This window comes from Camarhynchus parvulus, chromosome 6 (assembly GCF_901933205.1).
Source record: "Camarhynchus parvulus chromosome 6, STF_HiC, whole genome shotgun sequence".
NCBI classification, from domain to species: Eukaryota; Metazoa; Chordata; class Aves; order Passeriformes; family Thraupidae; genus Camarhynchus; species Camarhynchus parvulus.
In genome coordinates, this window is record NC_044576.1 from 16,418,621 (window position 1) to 16,441,482 (window position 22,862).

The 22,862-nt window shown below is 40.8% G+C and overlaps 1 protein-coding gene across 4 annotated transcripts in view; it reads right to left on the minus strand.

Annotated features, from left to right (window-relative positions):
• Positions 1–15,962: 15,962 nt before the first annotated feature.
• The window catches only part of PAX2 (paired box 2), an 84,116-nt gene continuing 77,216 nt past the window's right edge, over positions 15,963–22,862 (minus strand). For 2 of the 4 annotated variants that reach the window (XM_030951236.1, XM_030951235.1), the window contains exons 9-10: positions 18,775–18,861; positions 15,963–16,870 (exon numbers count right to left, since the gene is read on the minus strand). In XM_030951236.1, coding sequence (XP_030807096.1) covers positions 16,749–16,870; positions 18,775–18,861 — 209 coding nt within the window. In that variant the 3' untranslated portion in view covers positions 15,963–16,748. Of the gene's footprint in view, positions 16,890–18,774; positions 18,862–22,862 lie in introns of all 4 variants that reach the window. The other 2 variants (XM_030951238.1, XM_030951237.1) reach the window with 1 other exon arrangement.

Here is a 22,862-nt window from a genome sequence, read left to right on the forward strand (position 1 = left end):
TTAGGGTTCACTGTATTTTCCAGCACTTCAACTTTTACAGTTGGTAGCAAATGTTCCTCAGAAACAGATTCTCCTACTTCAACTCCAGTTATTGGACCCACAGCAGGAATTAATTCAGAGCAGCCCTATGGGTATCTCATATCAGAGCCAGACAAGATGATCACAGTGCAATAGGAGTCTCCTCTGGGGTGGTTGTGGCAATGAACTTGAAAACAGCTATCTTAAAAGTCAGTGCCTGATTCCAGTTTCACTTGCTCACTGTTTACATGAATGTTACTGTTTTGACTTCAGAGGGCTGACTGACAGTGGTGCATACAGAAGGCAAATCAAGCTTCTGAGAAAAATGGTTATGATCAAGCTGTCCTGAGCCAGTGAGGTGAACATGACATAGGACACATTAAAGAAGTAAGCAGGTATATTTTCTCTTATGACACTGAATCTTTGAGACAGGAACGCAAACAATTTTATTTAAAAATTACCCCTAAAAATTGAAGAGAGAGAGTAAAACTTGAAAAAAATACAAATCTTCCTGCATTGAAAAATACAGATGAAAAAACTCTGTTGCTGAAGAGGCAGTTCATTCAAAACTGAACTCTGTATAAAATAATGGAGGTAAAATGAACCAAAATAAGCTTCAAGAGGGTTGCATTTAGAACTAACCAGGATATAACAGGTAGCTAAAGCAGCAAGACAAATGACTTAAAATTATTCAATATGTATCTCCTTCAGCAGGCCCCACAATTAGAAACGCAAGCCAAAGTCACAGGCTGTTTCCTCCCTTTTAATGGTATTTCTGTGTATTTAAAAGTATAGGATTTGTAAGAAAGGCTCATGTTTTGCCTGGTCAACCATCTCTAGCAGTAGTTTCAACAGATTCTTTACAGGAAGGTAGATTTGTGCAATGGGCAGACAGAGGAATCTCCTCCACTTTGTTGTGAGCTCAGATAAGCTGCAGAATGCTTGTTGAGTGCTCATAACTCTGGATTTTTTTCTGTTTATAAAACTGTCAAGAATTTTCTGGAATCTTCATAACTTCCTGTGGTTACAAATTCAGTTGGTCAAAATACAAACTGTGGGGAAAAATTTTAATCAGCTTTTAATTGGCTACTTTGTAATTTAATCAATTGCTATATTTTTCTTGTGTTCTTCTGACCTGCAGAGTCTGGTTCTGCTAAGGAAGCCTGTGGCTTATCTTCTGGGGAGTGTTTAGGAACCATTTTAATGAATTCCAATTAAGAGTGTTTCTGACACCAGGGGATGCAGAGGTCAAAGCATGCCCTGAGCAGCACAGCAACAGACCATGTGGAGCACAGATAAAGGTAAGAAAATGTCACAATTATAAATTTGAACAGAAATTCCTGAAGACATGAAAAGCATTTGAATTTGAAAGGGTTTTTGAGTGAATTGTGCAGCTAAGATTTCTATGTACAGATTCTTGTATACTTGGTGGAGGAAGTAATAACAATGCTATGCCTCATTTATGCAGTGACTAATCTGGAATGGAGGTTTACAGAAAGTTGTAGATGGTCTAATCAGAAACAAGAGGTTTTTATTCATGTGTGACTTGTAAGGGAGAATTATTGTGTTTGCTTGAAGATCCCCGAGTGCCTTCTGGTGTGCTTGTGATTCAAGCAGGAGATGGCAGTGGTCTGCATAGCAATTTGTCTTTAAGCAACTCTGTTTATGGCTAGTAAAATGAAATTTAGGGGACTAACCTCATGGCCAAGTGGATATTCAGTCAGGAGCAGAACTGACAGATTGTCACTGACATTTGTAGAGTCAACCTCTGTTTTTAGCACATCACAGGTAACTTGTGGTACCAATACTGCATTGTTAAGAGCTTGATAGGAGCTCTCCAATGAGTCTGAGTGAGCTAACCATTAGATAGATGAACATCCTGCAGGATTGAGAAAAGGCACAGAAAGGACAAAAAAGCAAAATCTCATTGTTCAAGTTGAGAACCATAATTGACTGTATGTACAAGTTGGTTGCTATCCATATCATGTATTTTCAAACAGTAGAGTCGTGCCTGAATTCACAGCAGAAACTTCTGTGAGTGGCAGTCTGCTACTTTGGCAGCACAGAGAGTAGCATGAAGGAGTTCTTTACCACTGTGTTTATTCAAGGGACATGAAGCCTTCCATGGAGGAGATCTGGCCGGTGCTTTTGGTTTTAAACTCTTTCCCCTCCTCCTTCTAATGACCATTTTCTTCTCTCTTTGGCTTCTTCAGTCTGGGCTGTATCTTAGGTGACTTGTTCAGCATTTAAATAAGAGGTTGACAAAAGCTCATTTTAAGGGAAAAATATAATACAATGGGAATAGATGGCAGAAACAGTATGTTGTTATTATTTTGGCCCTGCTAGCCAAAACTAGAATCCTGAATGATTTTCTTCAAGGTTGAGCAGTTTAGGAGCAAGCCATATTAGACATACTGCCCACTAGTTCTGTGTGCCAAGGAGAAACAGTGTCAGGAAAAATGTTTTCTGTCTTTGCTAAGCAAACCAGGTGATCAGTGGCTTATATATTTACCATGCTTTGAAATAGGGTTAATGGGACAAAGTGAGAGGACCTGCAATCACAACACTTATGTCTGAAGAGGAGCGTAAGGAAGTTCTTGCATCTGTGTGATTGTTGTCACTATGTATCTCCTGTGGTAGCAGCATGGGGTATTTCAAAATTAGTATCTGTTTTGGCAAATTAGGAACTATTCTGGAGCATAAACCAAGCTCATTAGTCTAACCTTTCAGCTGCCTTCTGGGGCTTTTGGTTGGCCATTTAACATGGGCTCTGATGCTCACTGTTAACATGCACAGATAGACACGTATTGGACAAAAAACATGTTCTGTGCATGAGCAACCAAATAATCCAGCCTCAACTTTGCTGTGTCCTGAGTGATTATGCAGGGGAAGAGATACACCAAAGCTTTGATTTTCCTGAATTAAAATCTTTGTAGTTCAGAGATGACAAAAATAAACTAGTACCCTTGCCAATGTATGACTCAGTTAGAAGGAAAGACTCCAAAAAGCCTTCCAGTCATCTTAGAATGGAACACAAAAATGATGAGGCCCAGCCCTGAGATATGACCTTGGAAACGTCTTTTCCCTGCAGACTGTTCACCATGGGTCTCAAATGTTCTGGTGTCTCCCTCTCTTCTGAGGGAATGGATGATATCTGTGCTCAGACTCAGCTTGGGAATGCAAATAAAAATGTTATTTATTTTTTTTAGTTTTGTTGTATTATCAAAGCAAAATACAAACGAAGATGTAAAACACAAGAGTAAACAAACAATAATGAGTCAAAATGGGCAATCCATACTCAAAGACAAAACTAGAAAGGCACTTTTGACAATATTAGAGATATTGATAGAGACTGACAACTCTCCAGAATCAAGACTTTCTGAGTTACTTTTAGTTTTGTTTCCACTCTCTCTCCCCTCTTTTGGTGGAAACTTCACATCTGGCTCTATGACCCAGAGCAGGATTTTCCAGGAAGGCAGTAATTTCAGAGAATTCACCTCCAAGGAGAAGATACATTCAACATCACCTGAATGGATGTTTCACAACAATGATATTTGGTGGCCTTTTCTCCAAAAATATTTTGCTGTTCAAAGTTTATTTTGTGGGAGCTCTTTGAGATTTCTGGAGGGGGCCAAGAGCCCACTATGGTACCTGCTGTACAAACAGAAAACAGCAAGAGAATTTCTGCTGCAGAGAGTAATATCTACATCTAGTGAGAATGATCAGCTGATGCAGACAGAAGGGGAAGCACAATGAAATAGTTGGAGCACACGGTGTAATTTAAGTTTGTTTTGATTTATACTAAAGCCCAAAAGGAAGTTGAATGGTGAATATGTAATCTAGTTGCTAGAAGAACAGGGTGAGATTTTTCCTAATCAACCTAAACCTCAGAATTTTCAAAGAAGATCAAGTTAAGAATAAATGAATTAATTAAAGTTAAGGACTGGGTAGATAGAAATGAAAATGATGGATGGTTTTTCAGGGATTTTTAACAAAAAAATTCAAAAAAGCTAAAACTTAGTGTATAATGTGCAACTGAGTGTCCAAACACTTTTCAAAGTCTTGTAGTAAAAATACTGAACTGTACATATTTACATACCTAGCTCACATTTGAACCCTTTAGAAGAGCTGGTCACAACTGCAGAGACTGAGCCTCTGGAATATTTTCACTAAGGAGAACCCAAATAACAAAAGATTATGCAGTTCAGAATACTGGCCAGTATCTTACAGTTGTTGGGCAGTGAACCTACAAAGCAGAGTCCTGGGATGGGAATAAATCGTGGAAGGAATTCCCCTCCTGTGTGCAGCCACAAGAAAAGATGCTCGTGAACAGGGGAAATGCTGGGCTCTTGATGATTCTGGGAAACCTGTGGTGTTTGGTTAGATCCTTCAGTATGAGTTACGTTTTAAAGACCTGCTTTTGGGAATCTTGGCTGAGTGTCTTCCAAAACATTGAAATGAATTAAAAACTTTATGGACATTCTTTGGCCTATTGGTGTGCTCTCTGTTAGCACTTTATTTCCACAAAACAGCCTCATAAAGTTTCTCTTTTTTTTGTCACAGTGTTTTCCAGTTCATTTGCTTAGACATTCTATGTATTACATGTATGTACTCCCCTGCCAGAAAATTATGCAGCAGGTAGAAAATCTGTATTGAAAATTTATTATCTCTTCTTTCATTTACTTTCTCAAGAATCTGTTAAAAAAAAAACCAAAAAACAAACCAATTGATGATAGTTCCCTTTGCTTTTATCCATACCTGCATAAAGAGCAGCAGGTTCCAGCTGGCAGAGCTGGTGGGATTTATGTTTTGTTCCTTTGCTGTCAATGATCAGGTGAGCAGCTCTGAATGAGTCACTTTCCCTTTCAGTTTTGTCTAGTGATAAGTAGGCTGGTGAGGACAGGAATGATGTCTTACTGTGTACAGTGCATAAGGCACAGAGTCATTGTCTCAGGATCTGTAGGTGATATTAATATGGTTCGTAGTCACAGTTTGCAATGTTCCTTTCCAAGATTGCAGCCTGTGACTATGCTACTTTGTGTATTCACTCAGTACCCTGTAACCTGCCTGCTAAAAGCTGTCTTTTAGCAGTCTGTTCAAGACCTCAGACACTGAGGTACAAATTGTATTTTGACCATATATGTGTAGTCCAGTAGGTGTGTGTATGAAGGCTAACTAGTATCACCTGGTCAATATTTTACCAGATTCATCTCACATGAAAATCTGTACTTTGTATATCCAGTTTGGCAAGTCTCACACACTCAGTAAGAATAATGACATGAGCTTTAATGTTGTAAAGAGCTTTTTTGCAGTTTGATTTTAGGCTTTTTGTCTTTTGTTTTTGAGCCTGTAATTGACACTGGATGGTAGAACTGAAAGAACTCACAACTGTTTAGGGAGGCTGAGAATTCAATCTTTTATCACATATCCTTCTTGGAGCAAACGCACAAAACTTTGATGAGAGTTGCACGGTAACTGTGAGAAATAGTCATGTACTGTATTCTGATTTTGAGAGAACTGTTTGGCTACTGCCTTGCCAAGATAATTACAATGATTCCTGCAAACAGTGTAAGTGACATATGAAGGCAGAGCTGTTCTAAGCAAAACAAAGTAGAAAGAAAAAATGTAGGTACCTGAGATGAGGTTTGTGATGGGGTGCCTAAGAGGCAACGTAAATCCACCATCAAGCAACATCTCTGTGGAATAAAAAGTTCCTTGATTGATTTAATAGCAACCTAAAGCAAGTATGCAAAAGAGAACACTTAAAAAATAATTTAAAATCAGTTATTGGAAAGCAAAAGAAAAAATTAATAAAAATTTGCCCCCCTTTTTTGGGGCAGATACCAGAGTTCAGAATTTTTCGGTGAAAACTGGACAAGTTGAAATGTCCTATGAAGTTCTGCTCTCTCTGGGGTTTGTTCCCAGAGTATCAGCAGCTCCTAAGTGCCAGCTCCTCTCAAGTTCTGTGGAGTGAGCTATTGATCTTTGCTGCCATTTTATTCCCTCTTTTATGCCTTTATATATGAAATATTTCCTTTGAAATGCAAACAGTTTGCAAACCCCTTCTTCCCTAGCAGAGAGCTAGAAATACTTTCTCTGCTTCTTCTCAGTGCGTAACCAGATAGGCACAGTGGCACAGCAGCCTTGGAAAGGGGTTTGGAATATGTCCTGTCTCTCCTCTATGGTATTGTGGCTTAGTTCCCAGAGCCCCAGGGATATAGTATGTCATATTTACTGCTCCTTTTAGCCACCAGAAAACCTGCAGTTTAAGAAATCAAAGTGCTTGCTTAAGATGTGAAAAAAGCATTTTCAGAACAAAAGATGATGCCAGTTCCTTGCCTCTCACCAGTGCTATGAGGAAGAAGCCAAGCTGCAGATTGTACTGAAAGTGAGAAGGGTAAACTCCCCCTTTCTCCTTTCCCATCCCAGCCCCAACCCAGCCCCCAATAAGGCTTCATCTCTCCGGGAATCGAGTCCCTCTGAGCATGATGCTGAGCCAGAGGAGTGACAGGTGCCTCCTGATATGCCTAAATGAGAAGAACCAATCGGAGGAGCCTGCCCAGCTTTTGTTGTCATCTGGCTTTGCTCACGAAAGATGAGTTTGATTGACAGATGCATCAAGGTTCACAGTTTATTGGTTTTTGCAAAAGAGCCAGATCTGCCAATTTAGACAGGGGAGTGACACAAAACTTTCCATCTAAATGGACTAATTTTACCACAGGGAATTCCCAGGCAGAGCGCTCCAAGGCAGGCGCAGTCCTGTTTTATATTTTAACAAGGACTGAATGACAAATATAAACGACAGTTCTAGGCTGACAGAACATCAGCATTTGACACTTCACAGGGGAGCGGTGAAATAAACAATAGGCAGAGAAATTGAATTAGAATCAGATGAGAGTCAGCTAGAGAGGGAGAGGAGGGCCTGATTCTCTACCAAATCATTTTTAAAAGAGCAAACTGAATACTAAGTAGCTATAACATGCTCACATCCTGGTTGATTAGGAAATTTAACCTACTAGCATATAATACTTGCTTGATGTTAATGGGTTGCTGGACAAAGGTGGATGAGGGCGTGTACAAGGAGTTTCTGTTCATGATGTTGCAAACCCCTTCTGCTAATCTTACCCTGTTACTAATAGACTCTACCAAGTTAGAAAGCAAGAAGTATGACAGGTTGATTTAATTTCTCTCCTGTGCCCTCTGGCACATTGCCTGCAGAGTTCTGTCCAGTATTCCTGTATTCTGGCACTTAGTAAGTTTTGAGTACCCTGCTTTGTAGCTTTGGCTCAATTATTTTACTACTCTTTTTTTTTTCTCTGGGACTTTTCAAGTTCAAACAGGCAATTCATGACATTTTAAGGAGAATGATTCTGTGCAGAGTCTGTCTGGAACATTCTGACTGTGGACTGTATAGGCCTGAGAAAAAAGGTTGGCTTAGTTGGTAGCATTAGCAAGCTATTATCCTATTTCTGCTCAGTTTTGACAGGGAGATAGGATATATAAACTTTCCTGATGGGTTAGACAGCTAACTGTTAGCTAGATGTTACTGTTAAAATTTGGGTTCCTGGATTTTATGTTCTGAGATATGAAGCATATCTAGATAAATTATTTTCAATCATTTTCAGTTAGCAAAGACTAAGAACAAAAAGCAAGCAGTAGAAGAATAGCTGCCTGTACAGTCCATCTCTGTCCATAAGCTCACCTTTCCCAGTTACATTAAAAGGCATTTTCCTTAAAAATAAACTAGTGATTTTAAAATTGTACACTAAAAACTACTGGTCTTGATGTTAGAGAAAGCAGCATGAAAATAGGGGGCTTTGGGTTGATTTGCTTGATAATGATGATTTGACTTTCATATATGAGTCTGTGAAGTATATATGTGGAAGCTGCCTGATTATCTAGGCAGTGTCACCAACCATTGCTGGTGTATTAAGGACCTTCTAAATGCAGCTCTGTGATTAAGACAGAATTCTCATGGATGCTAACATATGAAAAAAAAAAGCTTATTTCTTCTGTGCAGAGGGGTTCTCTACCTGTGTGAAATTTCACCCTGTTCAGTCCATTTGAGTTTTCTGTGTAGGTTTTGTTTGTCTTCCTTTCATGGATGTTCAACAGGATGTGTTTGAAACTAGTCTCAGGTTAAAAGTCATTACAGAATCGCAGAATGTTTTGGGTTAGAAGGAACCTTAAATTTTGTCTCCCTCCAACTCGCCTGCAGTGGGCAAGGATGCCACCCTCTAGACCAGGTTTCCTCAAGCCCCATCTAGCCTGGCCTTGAACACTTCTTGGGATGGGGCATCCACAACTTCTCTGGGCAACCTGTTCTAACGTATCACCACCCTCACAGTCAAGAATTACTCCCTAAAAATCTAATCTAAATCTGTCTTCTCTGAGTTTAAAAAACAGCCAAACAAACTCTTCAAAACAGTCCCCTACAGCTTTTCTCCCAATGGTCAGAAGCCACAGAAGGTTGCAGTTTCAGAGGGTCAGCATTTGCTTGCAAATGGCAGAAAAAAGTTGGGGTGCCTGTAGTAAAGATGTTGCCTCCTTCCTGAAACTTTCTGTTCCTTAGTAAAGGGGACTGTGAAGAACAATGAAAACAGTAAGGATAGAGAAGGTCCTTTGAATGTGTGAGGGAAAGGGAGTAGTGTGGAGTAGCCAGTAGTACCTGAGCATGGAATGTGGGGTGCTGGATGTTCTCCCCAGTGTGTGTAAGAAACACGTGGGGGGTTATACCTGGGAGGGTAGGAGGAACAGAGTTTACAGAGAGTCCATGTATTCCTCATTGTGAGCAGCATCAGGGGTCAACATGCCTGGGGAAGAGCTGGCAAGGCACAGGAAGAGATCTTGAAAGAAGGGCCTGGCAAGAGACAGGGCTTGCAAGAAGCAGCCAAGGTTCACAAGAGGGGTTCTTCTGGTACATGGATAAGAACCAGTGGAAAACAGTCCTTTCCAAGCTGCTACTACAGAATGAATTTCCAGGTAGAATTTTGAACCTGAAATTATCAAATAGGCTTTGGATGGCATCTTCCACCAAAATGTCACACAGGAGAAAACACCCAAGCCTTTGATAAGCTTTGGTATCAGACCAGCCCTGTCAGCTTTGGTATCAGACCAGCCCTGTCAGCCTTGCCAGGAGTTGCTGGGCCATTTCCAGGTCTTGTGACGTTTGAGCTGCTTCCAAAAGCACTGAGCCACAAGGTCCCTGTGATGCAATGAGATGCTTCCTTTTCACTAGAAGTAAATTTCTGACTCTTACAGAGGAAGAGGCACCATCAATAATGTAGCTGTAGATGTCTTGAGAACACTGAAACTAAAAGTAAGATAAAAGTTCTTTTGTATTTATGTTATATACATGTATATAAATATACATATATACAAAATGTTGTTATATACAAATTACATTATTTCTATTGTATCTTGTGATTTTTGCCTGTACTTGGGTCATGATTTTTAAGTATGAGGTGCTGACAATACAAATATTCTTTACTTCGCTGCAGACAGTGCCTGAATCATGTAAGTTAACTGTCCTGAGGATTTTTCCAGGACAGTTTCCAGGATTTTTTCTAAAGCAGAGAAAAATTTATATACAGACTGTTTACAAGGCATATCTTCATTACCTGCTACTTTTTTAGCAAGTCGATCCTTCCCTTAATATTTTAAAGCATTTTCCTTTGGACACAAACATCATTGTATAGATTTGCTAGATTATAGTTTTCAGGATGATCTTTTTCCTTGTTCCTTTCCATTGATGTCATGTTTGCTGTTCTTCCATTTTTGCCCCTCCTCAGGTTCTTACAGTTTTTCAGTAAATTCATCTGCTACCTAAATTAATACCTTGAGATGTGTATTATCTTTTCTTGCCTACACTCATTAAAGAGTGTATTTAAAGAAGGTTGTCATCATCTCAGAATGTTCAAACTTTTCTTTATTTTTCTTGTCAGAGTAATCATAAAGAGGATTTCTTTACTTAGTGTTGTATAAACCTTCACAATATCATTTTCCTCATTAGGAGACAGACTGTGGTGCTCTTTTTAGTTTTATCACATAACATTTTCACACTGAGAAAACTCCCATTGATTATGCAGAATTATTAAAGGAACATAATACTAGTTTGAATGGTGGAAATAGCTCTTTCATGCAAGTATTTATTTTTGCAAGATATATAAGTTCTTGAAAGTTGCAAAGGTTTTTCTGTAGTTTACTGCCAGTTATGGAGACTTACACAGGAATGTCAGGGCAAAGATCTCTGGGCTGTATTTTGTGATACAAATGAGATAATCATGCTAGTTTCTAAATCATTCTTATAAGATTATTTTACCAGGATGAATTTTGAAAATCCATTTTACATTTGTCTGACACATCTATCTGGTGATTCTTAGCCTGTCTTGCACCTCTGACAGTGAATGTACATTAATAATTTCCTTTTATTCCAATCAATTTAACATCTAGGATTCATCTATCAATTTGCTTTTTGATTCTTATCACTGAAACTTTGATAGAGAAAGAGAATTATGATGCATAAAAAGTGTCAGAATTGGGGAATCCAGTTTTATTCCAATTTTGAGTGCAAGCCTGTCCCTACATCACATCCCAGGCCTGTCTCTCGCAGACACAAACCCTGGGAACTTTAGGCCTTCAACTTCAGGAGAGTTGTCAGGCAGTTTTGCTACAGTATTGTGAAAACTGAATTGCTTTTACAGTCTGTCTGGATTTCAATGAATTGACTTTCACTTACAGAAGATGTCCTGTTGGGGGATTTTCAGCCTATGCTATTAATACTGCAAGGGAAAAATAGAAAATAAACAAAAGGCAATTTAACTCTCTGATGAGCAAAAGTATTTGATTTCATGACAGCAGTTATGGCAGGCTTGCCTTAAGATACACATGCACTGGCAGAAAATGAGGCCCACTGGCTTTCATGAGGAGTTATGAAAATATTTTATAATGACTAAAAATTGTAGGAGCAGAACTTGTTTGGCTTAGCCTGACTTTTTGCTACCTTTTTAGTCCACCTCTATGACCTTAAACTGTATAGGACTTCCTGTAGAACTAATGCTTAACTGAGGAAGAACTGACTGAATACCTCAGTATTTGGTATGTTTATAGCATACCAGAATATAATGCCCAGCTGTTTGTTAGGTGGATGATGAATAACTTGGAGAATGGGTAATTTATGACTTTACATTGGGTTTTGTTCCCCAGTTCACCTAGACAGAGTCTCCCAGCTGGGGCTATGAGGAAATGGGATTAAAGAGGGAGGAGGCTCTGGGTTTTACCCCACATCTTTCTGGTGTTGTGGCTACCCAATAGCATTTTGATTTTTCAAACTACCTGGGGGTACCTGATGTGTTATGGATCATTGGGAATCAATTGAGTGAGATCAATAGAGGAGGAAGTCCCGCTGGCAATGCACAGGAGCGTGTGGTGGCTGCTGGGGGCTCAGAGGCTGGATTGTGCTGTAGGGTGTTGCAAGCATGTGCAGTGCCGTCCATCACGCAGCGTGGTGGATGTTAACAATCATAATGTTGTTTACACGGTGCCCAGAGGGTGCCAGGTGCAACAAATGTAACTTCCCAGAGACCTCAAGGCGAATCTATTGGAGAGTGAAGTGTTGTGGGAGTGGAGGAAGAGAGAGAAAGAAGGGGAGGGAAAGAGAAACAAGCCAGAAGCCACAAAAATGACATAGAAAAAAAAATTGCTTTTATTTCTCATGTGCACAAAAAGAGAAAAGAAAAGAGTCAAACGGAACTGAAGTGATGAGGAAAAGCCAAGAGGGGCTGCAGAAGCCTAGAATGAATGTGACCCTGCACCTGGCACTGGCCCCCTCCCTCCCCGGTCTCATGTCTGGCTTAGCCTGGAGATCATCAGCAGAGCTGCTCTACAGTTACATTTGTTATCAGTTCTGTAATTGTTGTTTTGGTCCCTCCTTCCTGCTTTGCAAGTTTGCCACCATCTTGGGCTCAGCCAAGGAGCACTCTGGTATTTGTGGGTCCCTCAGAAGCCCTCACTCTCTCAGTGCCAAAGGGGGCAGCTCAGCTATGATTCTTATTTCTTTTTCCAGAGGGGTGCTTTTCCTTGGGGACAAAAGGGTAGAGTTTTTCCAACAGTTCAGCAAAAAAAAAAAATCCTTTAGGAAAATGTTAATAAGCATATATAAATTTATATTCAAGAGAAGAAAGAGGTGCAGGGCTTTTTGCTTTCCTTTTCTTGTTTAACATCCTCACATTGATGTTGTGATTAATTCCAAAGTCTTACTCTGAGTTTGATTCATTGCTATTGATGGGTCAGACAGCATGCAAACTTCTCCCTGTTTCCACAGCAGGGCTCATTGCCACCAACCTTCCCCAACAGATTTACAGGCCACAAGTGTCAGCTTTACTGCATCCACCTCATGCATCCACCCCACATCCCTTTGGGCCAAAGGGATGAGAGCTTCAGAGAGCAGGACTCAAAGGTACTGCCCAGTTTTGAATGCCATGGTCCCTGTTGTTTCCAGCCAAGCACAGCATTTGAGATTTTGTGAGATTCTTCCCCCATGATCGAGTAGAGACAGAGAAGACTCAGTCTCACAACATTTCTGCTAGGTTCATTAGCTAAAGCAAACATAGCAACAGAACTAAGAACAACCTGAGAAAAAAGAAGTGAAGGGAGAGCTAAAAGGAAGAAGAATAAAGAAACAAAGAATGATTTGTGTGAAAAAGGAAAACATAGAAATATCATGGAAACATTAATTATTGTTCACAATAATGCTTAAAATTTTGATAGAATTTTCTATCCAGAATCTCAAAGCACTGAGCCGGTGCTAATTAATTCAGCTGTGCAATCCCCCTGTGAACTAGAAACTGTTGTTATTCCCATTTTACAGTGTTGGAATTGAGGTGTGTGGGGAAGCTGGAGTTGACAAAGGTTTTCTAGAGCCCCAAGGAGAACTAGGATGTTTGAGATCCCAGAAACCTGTTCTCATATCAGTAATGCTCTTCTCTCCCTGGATAGAAAAGCACATTGGGAATGAGAAATAGTAAAAGAGAGGGATAGAAATTTAATGGAAAGAGAGTATGAGAAAGAAATGTGAGAAGGGTAAGAGACAGCAGAATGGAGGAGAGGTTTGTGTTATAGACTTCACTGAATTTTGCATAATGATTTCTTCCTCCAATCCTTGCTCTTTTTCCTGTAACACTAAGGAAAATAATTAAAAGCCCCCACCTATAGCAAAGCAGCTGTTGGCCTGTTGGGGAAAGGGTCCTTACAAGGTTTGGCTGTTCCCTCAAGTTCTGGATTTGTGCTGTGCTTTATTGAACACATTGTTTTGTTTTCAGTGAGCACAACGAGACTTGCACAGTACACACAGCGTGTTCCTTATCTACAGGATGAGACGAGGCTGTTTTAATAACTACCATGATGAAGATGGAGATGAACTTATATACAAGAGGAATTGCCTTCACATTACACACATTATCTTCCTACAAAGCAGCAATTGTTTTTTGCAAATAACATAATATTAAATAATTGGTAGAATTTTTGCGTTTCCTGCATAGTCCAGTCTAATGGAATCTAGATGAATATTGATGGTTTTCTTCTGCATAATATCACCACATAAATCCCCATGTCAGCTACTAGACTTGGGCTATAATACTGCTTTACAATGCATCCACCGACTGTAAATCAAAACAACCAACACAAGAAACTCTTTGGCAAATGTAATTCAGTACATTCGCATGAGGGTCTACAGATGGTGGTGGAAGAGGATTAGACTGCCCAGTCCTTTGCATAATTCTGCTTTCCTTTGTATTTTCCTGGTCAAACTACATGCTGTACTTATGAACTTTCCAGACCAATCCAATGCCTGGTGGAAATCTTCTTTTACCAGTGGAGTTAAACCAACAATAGATTTGGCCTTCCAAGGGTCAAATCAAGCCAACCATGAGTGAGACAACTAAATCCTGCTTTCAGACTCTAGCTCATGTCCTCAAGTTTAGTGAAACACCATTAGAAAAATAAGCATTTCTGAGCTTCTGGCATCTCTCAACCTGGGCCCTGGGCTGCAGGTGGCCAAGTGTGAGTTGTGACACTCCTTTTCTCTAGCGTCCTCAGGAGCTTCTTTGCTGGTCCTGGGATTTCTTGCCTGTGCACTACCTGCCAAGTGAATCTGTGTGGTGCACAAGCAGAGCAGAGGTTGTACTGAGAGACTAAAAGAGAGACCATTCTAACAGGGTTCAGCATCTATCTGGTGTCTCTGAAGGAAAACAGAAGGAGTGATGAAAGCATTTGTTTAGAAATTGAACAGAATTTTCTTCTCTCACAGAGTAAGATCAGACAACAGGTCAAATTCTGGTTGTGGTGAGTGTAACCACTCTGCTATTTGAAGCAGGTTACTCAGAGGTAAGATGTGCAGAATGACACTTTTAATAGATCAGAAGTAACCTCTTGGATTTTATTCTGTACAGGAACAGATTTTAGCTCTATATCTTCTATGTAAATGTCCCCCCAAACACCCTTATCATTTGGGCACCCCATTAAAGAAGACACAGACCTATAATCAGCTAAAGCCATGCAGAGGCTGAAAAAGTTAAGTGAAAGGGGCCTTTGGGATCAACACAGCTGTTTACTGATGGTGGATTTCATACATACAAGTTAAACTTGGAGACAGAATACCAAGTCCACTACCACATCTCCTCAGAGGCTTGGAACTTTGGATTTTATACATGATGTTGGCTGTAGTGATTGCTCCACTGTTCACTTTTATGCCCTTTGGGGGTTTTATTCTCAATCCTGTCTTTGTCCATGGACAATAGCCCATGAGTTTTATCTGAAACCTCTCTAAAACAACAAGGATCTACTTTGGCAGACTTGGTGCCCTGGGGACAGGCTATAGCTGCCTTCATGTTTTCTTTGAGTAATTTTGAGGAAGTGTCAGTGCAAGGACCAGTTTATGAGTTTGCTGACAATACAGGATAATAAGCATTTCTATTGACATTTAACCTTTGCAGAACAGTGTTTGTCCATCACTTGGGAACCAAAATGAGCAGAGAATCCCTTGAGAATCATCAGGTGAGCATTTGGGATAAGGGGTAGATATTAGGGTGCACAATACAGGATTGAAGATGAAAAGATGGGACTGTATATTGGGTCTGGCTGGTAGGATGCAAGCATATGGATTTGAATGGAGGCCTATAAATTAGTAGGTGTATGAGCAGATGGATGGGGAATCAAAGTCGGGGGGCCCATATAGCAGGGCTATAATGGTTAGGAAATTAGGTTTTGGGCACAGATAATGACATGGCTCTGTCACCAGCAGTGGAGATCTGGAGAATGAGTGCTGGGCATATCTAAAATTGCAGAAGTTGGGATGCAGGTGAATTGAAGTCATCACGGGTACAGAGTTTAAGGTAAAAAGGACTGAAGGCTAAGGACTAGGGAACCAAGCAATTATCCCAGCCAATCCTGAATTTGTCCATCTCAGTCTCAGCTGTCCAGAGGGCAATCAGATGGGCCCACATGAAGCCCCACACTTTCCACCACACAGCGCAGTGAGAGCGCAGCTGGGCTTGTTTTCTTTGTTTGCCAACCAGTGACATGGAAAACGTTTGTTGCCTCAGAGTGCTTTTTTTTTTGTCGACTGATGTATTTGGTAACTTTGTCAGATGTGACTTGTCCATACTGCTCCCCAGAGACAGGATTTGGGAAAGGAGGGGGAGGAGGAGGCGACCGGGTGGAGCTGGCATCCAATCCTCTCCAATACCATCATCCCATTGTAGTGCAAAACAGAAAGGAAACAAAACCCTAGAGTGAAAGAGGAGCATCAAACGTCAGAGGAACTCTGTCTGCCATTCAGGTGGTGGGGAGAGATGGGACTTGGAGTTTTATTTTTGTAGGGTTTTTTAATTATTATTTTGGTTTTTTTGTTGGTTTTGTTTGCTTGGGTTTTTTAGAAAATTGGGGATTTTTTGTTCCTTTTTACAGACCTTCATGACAAAGCATAAAAACACAGTTATATTTATATATCTATTTATATATTTCTTCATTTCGTCGGTTTGTTTGTAAATGTTGCTCCATCCTCCTGTCTGAGCTGATTGTGTGTCACAGAAATTGTGGGTGTATGTGTGAGGTTCCTCCCAACTCTGGCCTGCAAAGTCACCACCCGTGAGGTGCAGCCAACTCTGGAGGAATCCATGCTGGAAAGTGGGGATGAGGTGCACAGAGAACCCCTCATGGGGTGCAGATCTTTACTTGGTCCTTTCTTCATTTGCCAGATGGGCCAGGTGCTGCCATCTTTGCTCTAGCCAGACTGTTCCCTCTGTCCAGGGAAACAGGGTGAGCATCACAGGTTACACACACTCAAGAGTCCACCACAGAAGAGTATATCTTTGGGGAACAGTGTTTCACAAGCGGCGTTCTCCCCTGCTTCCCTGGCCCTTCCCGCTCCCAGAAAGGGGTCCTGTAAGGCAATGGTTGCCAGCTGCATTGCTTCCCAGTGCCCCTGGAGTCCTGGAAGCTGAGGGGACTTTGCATGGCTGAGCTTTACCCAGGGGTGTTGGAGGGCTCTTGCAGGGGAAGCCACTTGGCCGCAGGCTGTTTCTGGCGCGGGTGGAGGGCAGGGGGAACAAGGGGGTCTCAGTCTCATGTGGTGAGCGCTTGGTCCGGCGCCTTCGTGGCGAAGAGGAAGGAACTGGACTGTGGGGAGGAACGGAGAAGGTCTCTTCACCCTTCCCAGGGATGGAGGGAGGTGATCAGACAGGTACAATGTGGAGGCCTAAGCTGTCACCCTGCAGTTTCATGTGGTTTCCATGGTAACTAGTGGCGGTCATAGGCAGCGGCAGCAGTGGGAGGTGCGGAGCCCCGGGATGTGGCACTATAATAATAAGGGGAACCTGAAAGTTAACACAGGAGAAGAATGGACTGGTTGAAAGGACAAACAGTAAAAAAAAAAAAAAAAACAAAACAAAAAACAGAAACAATCAAACTAAAAAAAGAAATTAAGGACAACTGAAAACAAAAAGAAAGGTAGAAAGAAAGAAAAGCAAAAGAACCAAAAGAAGAACTTGGAGACTGAGCTTCTAATGGGATTAGGGAAAGGCAGTCAGTGGAAGCCAACTGAGGGCCATACTTCATTTGATAGATGCTATGGTGGCCTCTGGATAGGACGCCCCTCTATGGGAAGGAGATCCTTTTGCATCCTCTGACAATCAATGAATAAGCCCATGAGCATTTGTGCAGGTTTTGGCTGGGGTAGAGTTAGTTTTCTTCACAGTGGCTGGTAAGGGGCTGTGTTTTGGATTTGTGCTGAGCACAGGGTTGATAGTACAGAGATGTTTTTGCTATTGCTGAGCAGGGCTTACATCGAGCCAAGGCTTTTCTGCTTCTCCTGCTGTGACACCAGTGAGGAGTCAGGGGATGGATGGGAAGGAAGGAGACACAGGTGGGACAGATGACCTGAACTGGCCAAAGGGATATTCCAGACCAGAAAATATCCTGGTCACTATGTGAAAGCAGGGAAGGAAGGAGGAAGGAGAGATGTTTGGAATTACACTGTTTGTCTTCCCAAGTAACCATTGCGCATAATGGGGCTCTGCTCTCCTGGGGATGCCTGCCCATGAGAAGGAGTGAATTCATTCCTTGCTTCACTTTGCTTGTGTGTGTGGCTTTTGCTTTTAAAAGTATTCTAGTTTTTATCCTTCCAATTCTCTCCGTGATCCTCCTGGTGGGAGAATGAATGAATGGCTGCATGGTGCTTGGCTGGGGCTAAACCACAACAAACACTGCAGCACGATATGCCACACCTCATCCATAGCCACAAAGAAAGTGTCAGGGCCAGATGTTCTGAGTGCACCTGACAAAGTGACTTCAAAACCAGTAGGGAAGAAATGAAACAAAATCACAGTGTTTTATTAATTGGGATTTGGGTCACAATTGGCATGAAAGCTCTTTAGATGGTTATCGAATGTGTGTTAAATAGTGATTGATTATTAAGATCACATTTACTGAAGTTTAACAGCACTGGAATAAAATGTGCATCTATTATCCAGTTGTTAAACCTCAGTAAATACATAGGTAATAACCACAACTGATTTATTTTACATATAGTAAATATCTTCCTATTCCCCTGCAAAGAAATGTTGTATTAGAGGCTAAAGTCTTATAGGAGTTTTTTTCCCTTCTGAAAAAACCATTGACTATTTCTGAGCATATCAGTGACTGGAGATGGATATATATCCCTGCAAGGGAACTCTACTGACTATTATAAATCTTGTGATGCAGCCTGTCTCCCACTCTAGACATTAGTCCAACTTGGTCCAGTAGGAAGAAATTCTATGGGATTTAAAGATTTCGTAGGAATTAACTCTGGATTTAGCCTGAGAGAGGAGTGAAACCTTATCTGAATTTTTAACCAGGCCTTGAAAGTATGCTGGTTGTGGCCTAAGAGTAGCAGAACCTAAATTTAACTTTTTATATAATTTGTTTATATAACTGTGGATGCAGCCCATGGAGAAGCCAGAGCCAGAACTCGAGTTCTGAGCTGTCTCATGAAAGAGGAATCCGCTTCAGAACTGGTACAAAATATGCAGGAGGTATATACCCATGTCAAACTGGACTGGAAAGTGAGGGAAAAGGCCTCTCACCTGCCCAAATACTTGAAACCCCTCTTCAGAAACAAACAAACAAACAAAAAACCCAAAGAGAACAAAGAAAAGAAAACAAAGAGACAAACAGAAGGAGCGCGAGGCTGGGGGTGTGCTGTGGGAAAGAGGTACTCACTTAGTAATGCAGGGTTGCTGAACCGCCAGGCCTCATTGTAGGTCGTGTACTGAGGGTGGCTGTAGGGATTCCCTGAGAACTCGCTCCCTGGAAGAAACCAAGGAAGGTGTGAAATACAGTAAGCAATAAAGATTAATGTCTGCTGTTCCATCAGACCAGTGTTCATGCTGAATCTATTTGCCAGCAGGAAAACTGGAGCATGTAGCTTCCTTGTCTAACTGGAACTCTTCCCTTCAAGTCACTGCCGTGCCTGTTCAGTGCAAAGTTGCTTACCCGTACCATTAAGCATCACAAAATTGACATCTTCACAATCAAGAAATCAGTTCAAATTCAATAATACAAATAAATTATTTAAGTGGGGTGGCTTTTTTTTCCTTTTTTTTTCATTGCCTTCTGTCTTCCAGTTCTCAAGCTGCAGTAGGACTGCATATGCAAGTTTTTATGCACTTAATTATCAGCTTTCTTATTAATAACATTGGAGGTTCTCCAGTAGTGTCGAGACAGCAGGCATGGAAGGTTAATGGGACAAGCTCACAAGAAACTCTTTGGAGCTAGCAGTGCAATATGTATTGCTAAATTTTTTTTATTCGGGTACTGAGGGTGATGGCATAATTGTGAAGAAGAGTATCATTCATTTTTGGAAATGTTCTGAGTTGGCTGTGCTTAAATACAAAATAAAATGGAAAACACATGAATCACTTTCTTTCTTACTCTGGATGATGATATTAGTCAGAAAAGTGATTCATACATGATTAACCTCTCTTTTATGCTTAGTTAGTGAATTATAGAGAAAGCTTCCTGCATTCTAGCTCTGGAAAATGTTTTTCTAATGATTAGCACTTTAGGTACTGTGCTGAATCTGAAAGACAAGTTGTGCTACAGCTCCCCTTTTCACATTAGGAGAATGGGCCCAAACCAAAATACTTCCAAATTTTGTGACTTAGTAAGACTCTGAACCAAGATCTGAATGGTGCAGAGTCTTCTAAAACATTCAGTTTTATTGTGCAGAAGGAGTTGAGTCTCCCTGTTTCTTAAAAGGCTGTGCAGGGTATTTGGTAACTGAAGGGATCTGGTGCTGCATTCAAAATAAACAAATCTCCCAAACTTAAACATGTGTGTTTCTATTATGGAAAATCACGACATGATCTGATCATAAGCTCAATTTAATGTAGTATCAACAAACTGTGGACAATTAAGGCCATCTGAAAGGCCTTATGTGCTTAGAATACTGCAGGTATTAGCTTCTGGTCTGCCTGAAGGCAGAGGTGGAATTGTTACCACAGAAGTGTTTGAGAAGCACCTGGCAGTTCCTGCTAGATACCATGGAAGAGGAAAAGAAGGTAATGCAAGATGGGATGGATGCCTGTGATACCATTACCAAAGAATGTCAATTAATTATGGCATAATCTCTGCAAATCTCCTCTCACTGGAGTAGTAAAGCCAAAACCACAGTTTCTCAGATGGTAGAAATGAAGTCTGTTCAAGTTAGGGGATTTGTACTGCTTTAAACTTGAAGAGAGTCTTTCCAGCAAGGTTTTTAAAGGTACTCAGGGTAATAACCAAAGTAGTCAGTGCAAAATTGAGTATGAATCAAACCAAATAATAATCCAAAGATATTTTAGTCACAGTAGCATTTAGTTTCAGTATAAAACCTCATTTTGTGTGAGAGATCTTGCTAACTACTGTTTTAATGATGATAACTCGGCATAATTCCATAGCTAGAAACATCCTGCATGGAAAATTTGACAACTAGCTGGGAACGAATAGGTGAAACCTGTGAAGATGATCATGCAATGCACAGTCCAGATTTTTCTCTGCTGAATTGACTTATCTGTGGAATATACTGGAATTGGTTTGCTTCCCAAAGAAGGAGAAAAAAACTATCCTTATGAGAATTTCTGCTTTTGAAGTGTTTCATATGACATAACTTTACTGTATGGAGAGAAAGTGTTCTGATATTTCAAGACTTTTCTCTTACTCCCTGCTGAGTTGACACCCTAAGCTGTTTATAGTGTTGCTAAAGCATGGGTTAAGCACAGGAGAAAGAGCCACAGCTATGGAGCGTGGGGAGGAGGGAGGGCAGCCACTGGAAACAGTGTTTATTGACGAGGAGTGAAAGCATGCATGCAGCAGGATAATGAGCTTTTGAGCTCAACTGTGACCAAGAGGAACTGAGCTATCGCCTTCCCCGATCACTAATGAAACAAGTGTAATTTCCTCATCAACATTGGATTCTGTTTAACGACTCCCTGCCGCTGCCGTCCCCAGCCCTCTGCAGGCTCTGCACTGCTCTGTGTAAACTTCAGTTCCTGCAGTGGATGCTGACTGCATAAAACAGTTTGCAGAAACTTGACATCCTTTCTGGGAAAGAGGAAGAATTGAGACAGGAATCAAAGATATTCTGTTACCTTTGTGAGAAACTTCTCTCAGATATGTAGGTTAAGTGTAGCCCAATACCTGATTCATCTGTCTGTGAGTGACTAACCCCTGCTTTTGCAAGTGTGTGCTCAGGACCACTGGCCTTCGTCCATGTTTACAGCCTGGGACCTGAAGTTACAGGAAGGGCAAATGCAGGAATATGTATCTGGTCATCTGCATAATCCTCAGAGACATTTGCATTTGCTGGCCATGCTGCATGAATATAGAGCTACAGGAGACAAGGTTTTCTCTAGACTGTGTGAGTAGAAGTCTAGTGAAAGGTTGTCATGGGTAGAAAATAGCAGCTTTGATTAGCCCTGGTTTAGCAATCTTCTCAGAAACAGTTTTCCACTGGAAAATGCTGTCTCATTGAAATGGAAATGTTTTGCTCGAGCTTGTCAGCTCCAATAGAGTTTTAGAAAGAAAAGTTCTGAAGTTATTGCAAATTGAAACAAAGTATTATGTTTCAACTTTCTTGTTTTGTTTCATTTTGCCTTTCTTATTTCATTTAATTTCCTTTCAGTTCTTTCATTATTTTAATATGTCTTGACATCTAGAACATGTTGATGTTATTGAAATGTTTCATCCTGATGTTTGCAAACTGAACTGTTGCAGGGTTCTGACTCCTCATACCAATGCAAGATGAAAGCAAATATCAAGGAATCAGAATTTTGAATGGGTTGGAAATCTGATTTCTGAACAGTTGTGTGTTTAGCTCTGCACCTTTGTTAAAAGAAGACAGAGCCTCTTTCCCATGTTTTCTCACATCTGAACAATAGGTTTGTTTGCATGTTAGTGGCTTTCTTAGAGATACTTCCTGAGTAGTCATCTTGCTGGCTTCTTGTTTCCAGCGTAGTTAAAGCACTGGCTCCTGAACTTTCTTGGCCTGAGGGCACATAACAAACCATTGGCATCATTGTATTTGATTGTTCAGACTGGACTCTTAACAGAGGTTGCAAGTCAGCACAGAGAATTGATCTCAGGAGGCCTACATTCTGTGCAATCTGTGCTCAGGGAATCTTTACTGACACTATTTCTTGGCATCTGTATTTAAATCGTAATGGTTTAGTCTTCCAATACAGAAATGATGAGGCATGAATGGAGCCTAGCAGGTTCAGAAAAAATAAGGGATATAGTTTTCACAAAGTATGTAGTTTAGCTATAGAGCTTTTTGCAAAAGGTTTCTGTGCATGTTAAAGGCTTATATGGGCTCGGGAGACTTTTTTACATTTGTAGAGGGAAAACCTATAAAGGGTTTAATATTAATAGAAAGAAGTCTGGCTTAAAAAATTTCTTAGCTGCAACATGGAGGATGGGAGATCTTTCAAGAAAGTACCAATACATGCTTGCTCTACTCTTACACCCTTCCTCATATTTCCCCTGTTGGCCCCTGACACAAAGGAGAGGCTGCAGAGATCTGCAGAGTGACCCATTAAAGCAAAATCTTCTGTTTCTTCCCAGGAAGCCTCTTTATCTCCATCTTGTTGGCTTCTGTCACACTAGAAAACAGGAAGGAAAGGGCTTCCTGGCTGGGTCTGACCAGTGGGGTATGACTGAAACAGCCAGAACCTGATGCTCTGTTGAAAGATGCAGTAACTACTGCAGGATGCCCAAGCAGGCCACTGGAAAAATTCCCTCTGATTAAATGTTGACATCAGATTTAATGTGAA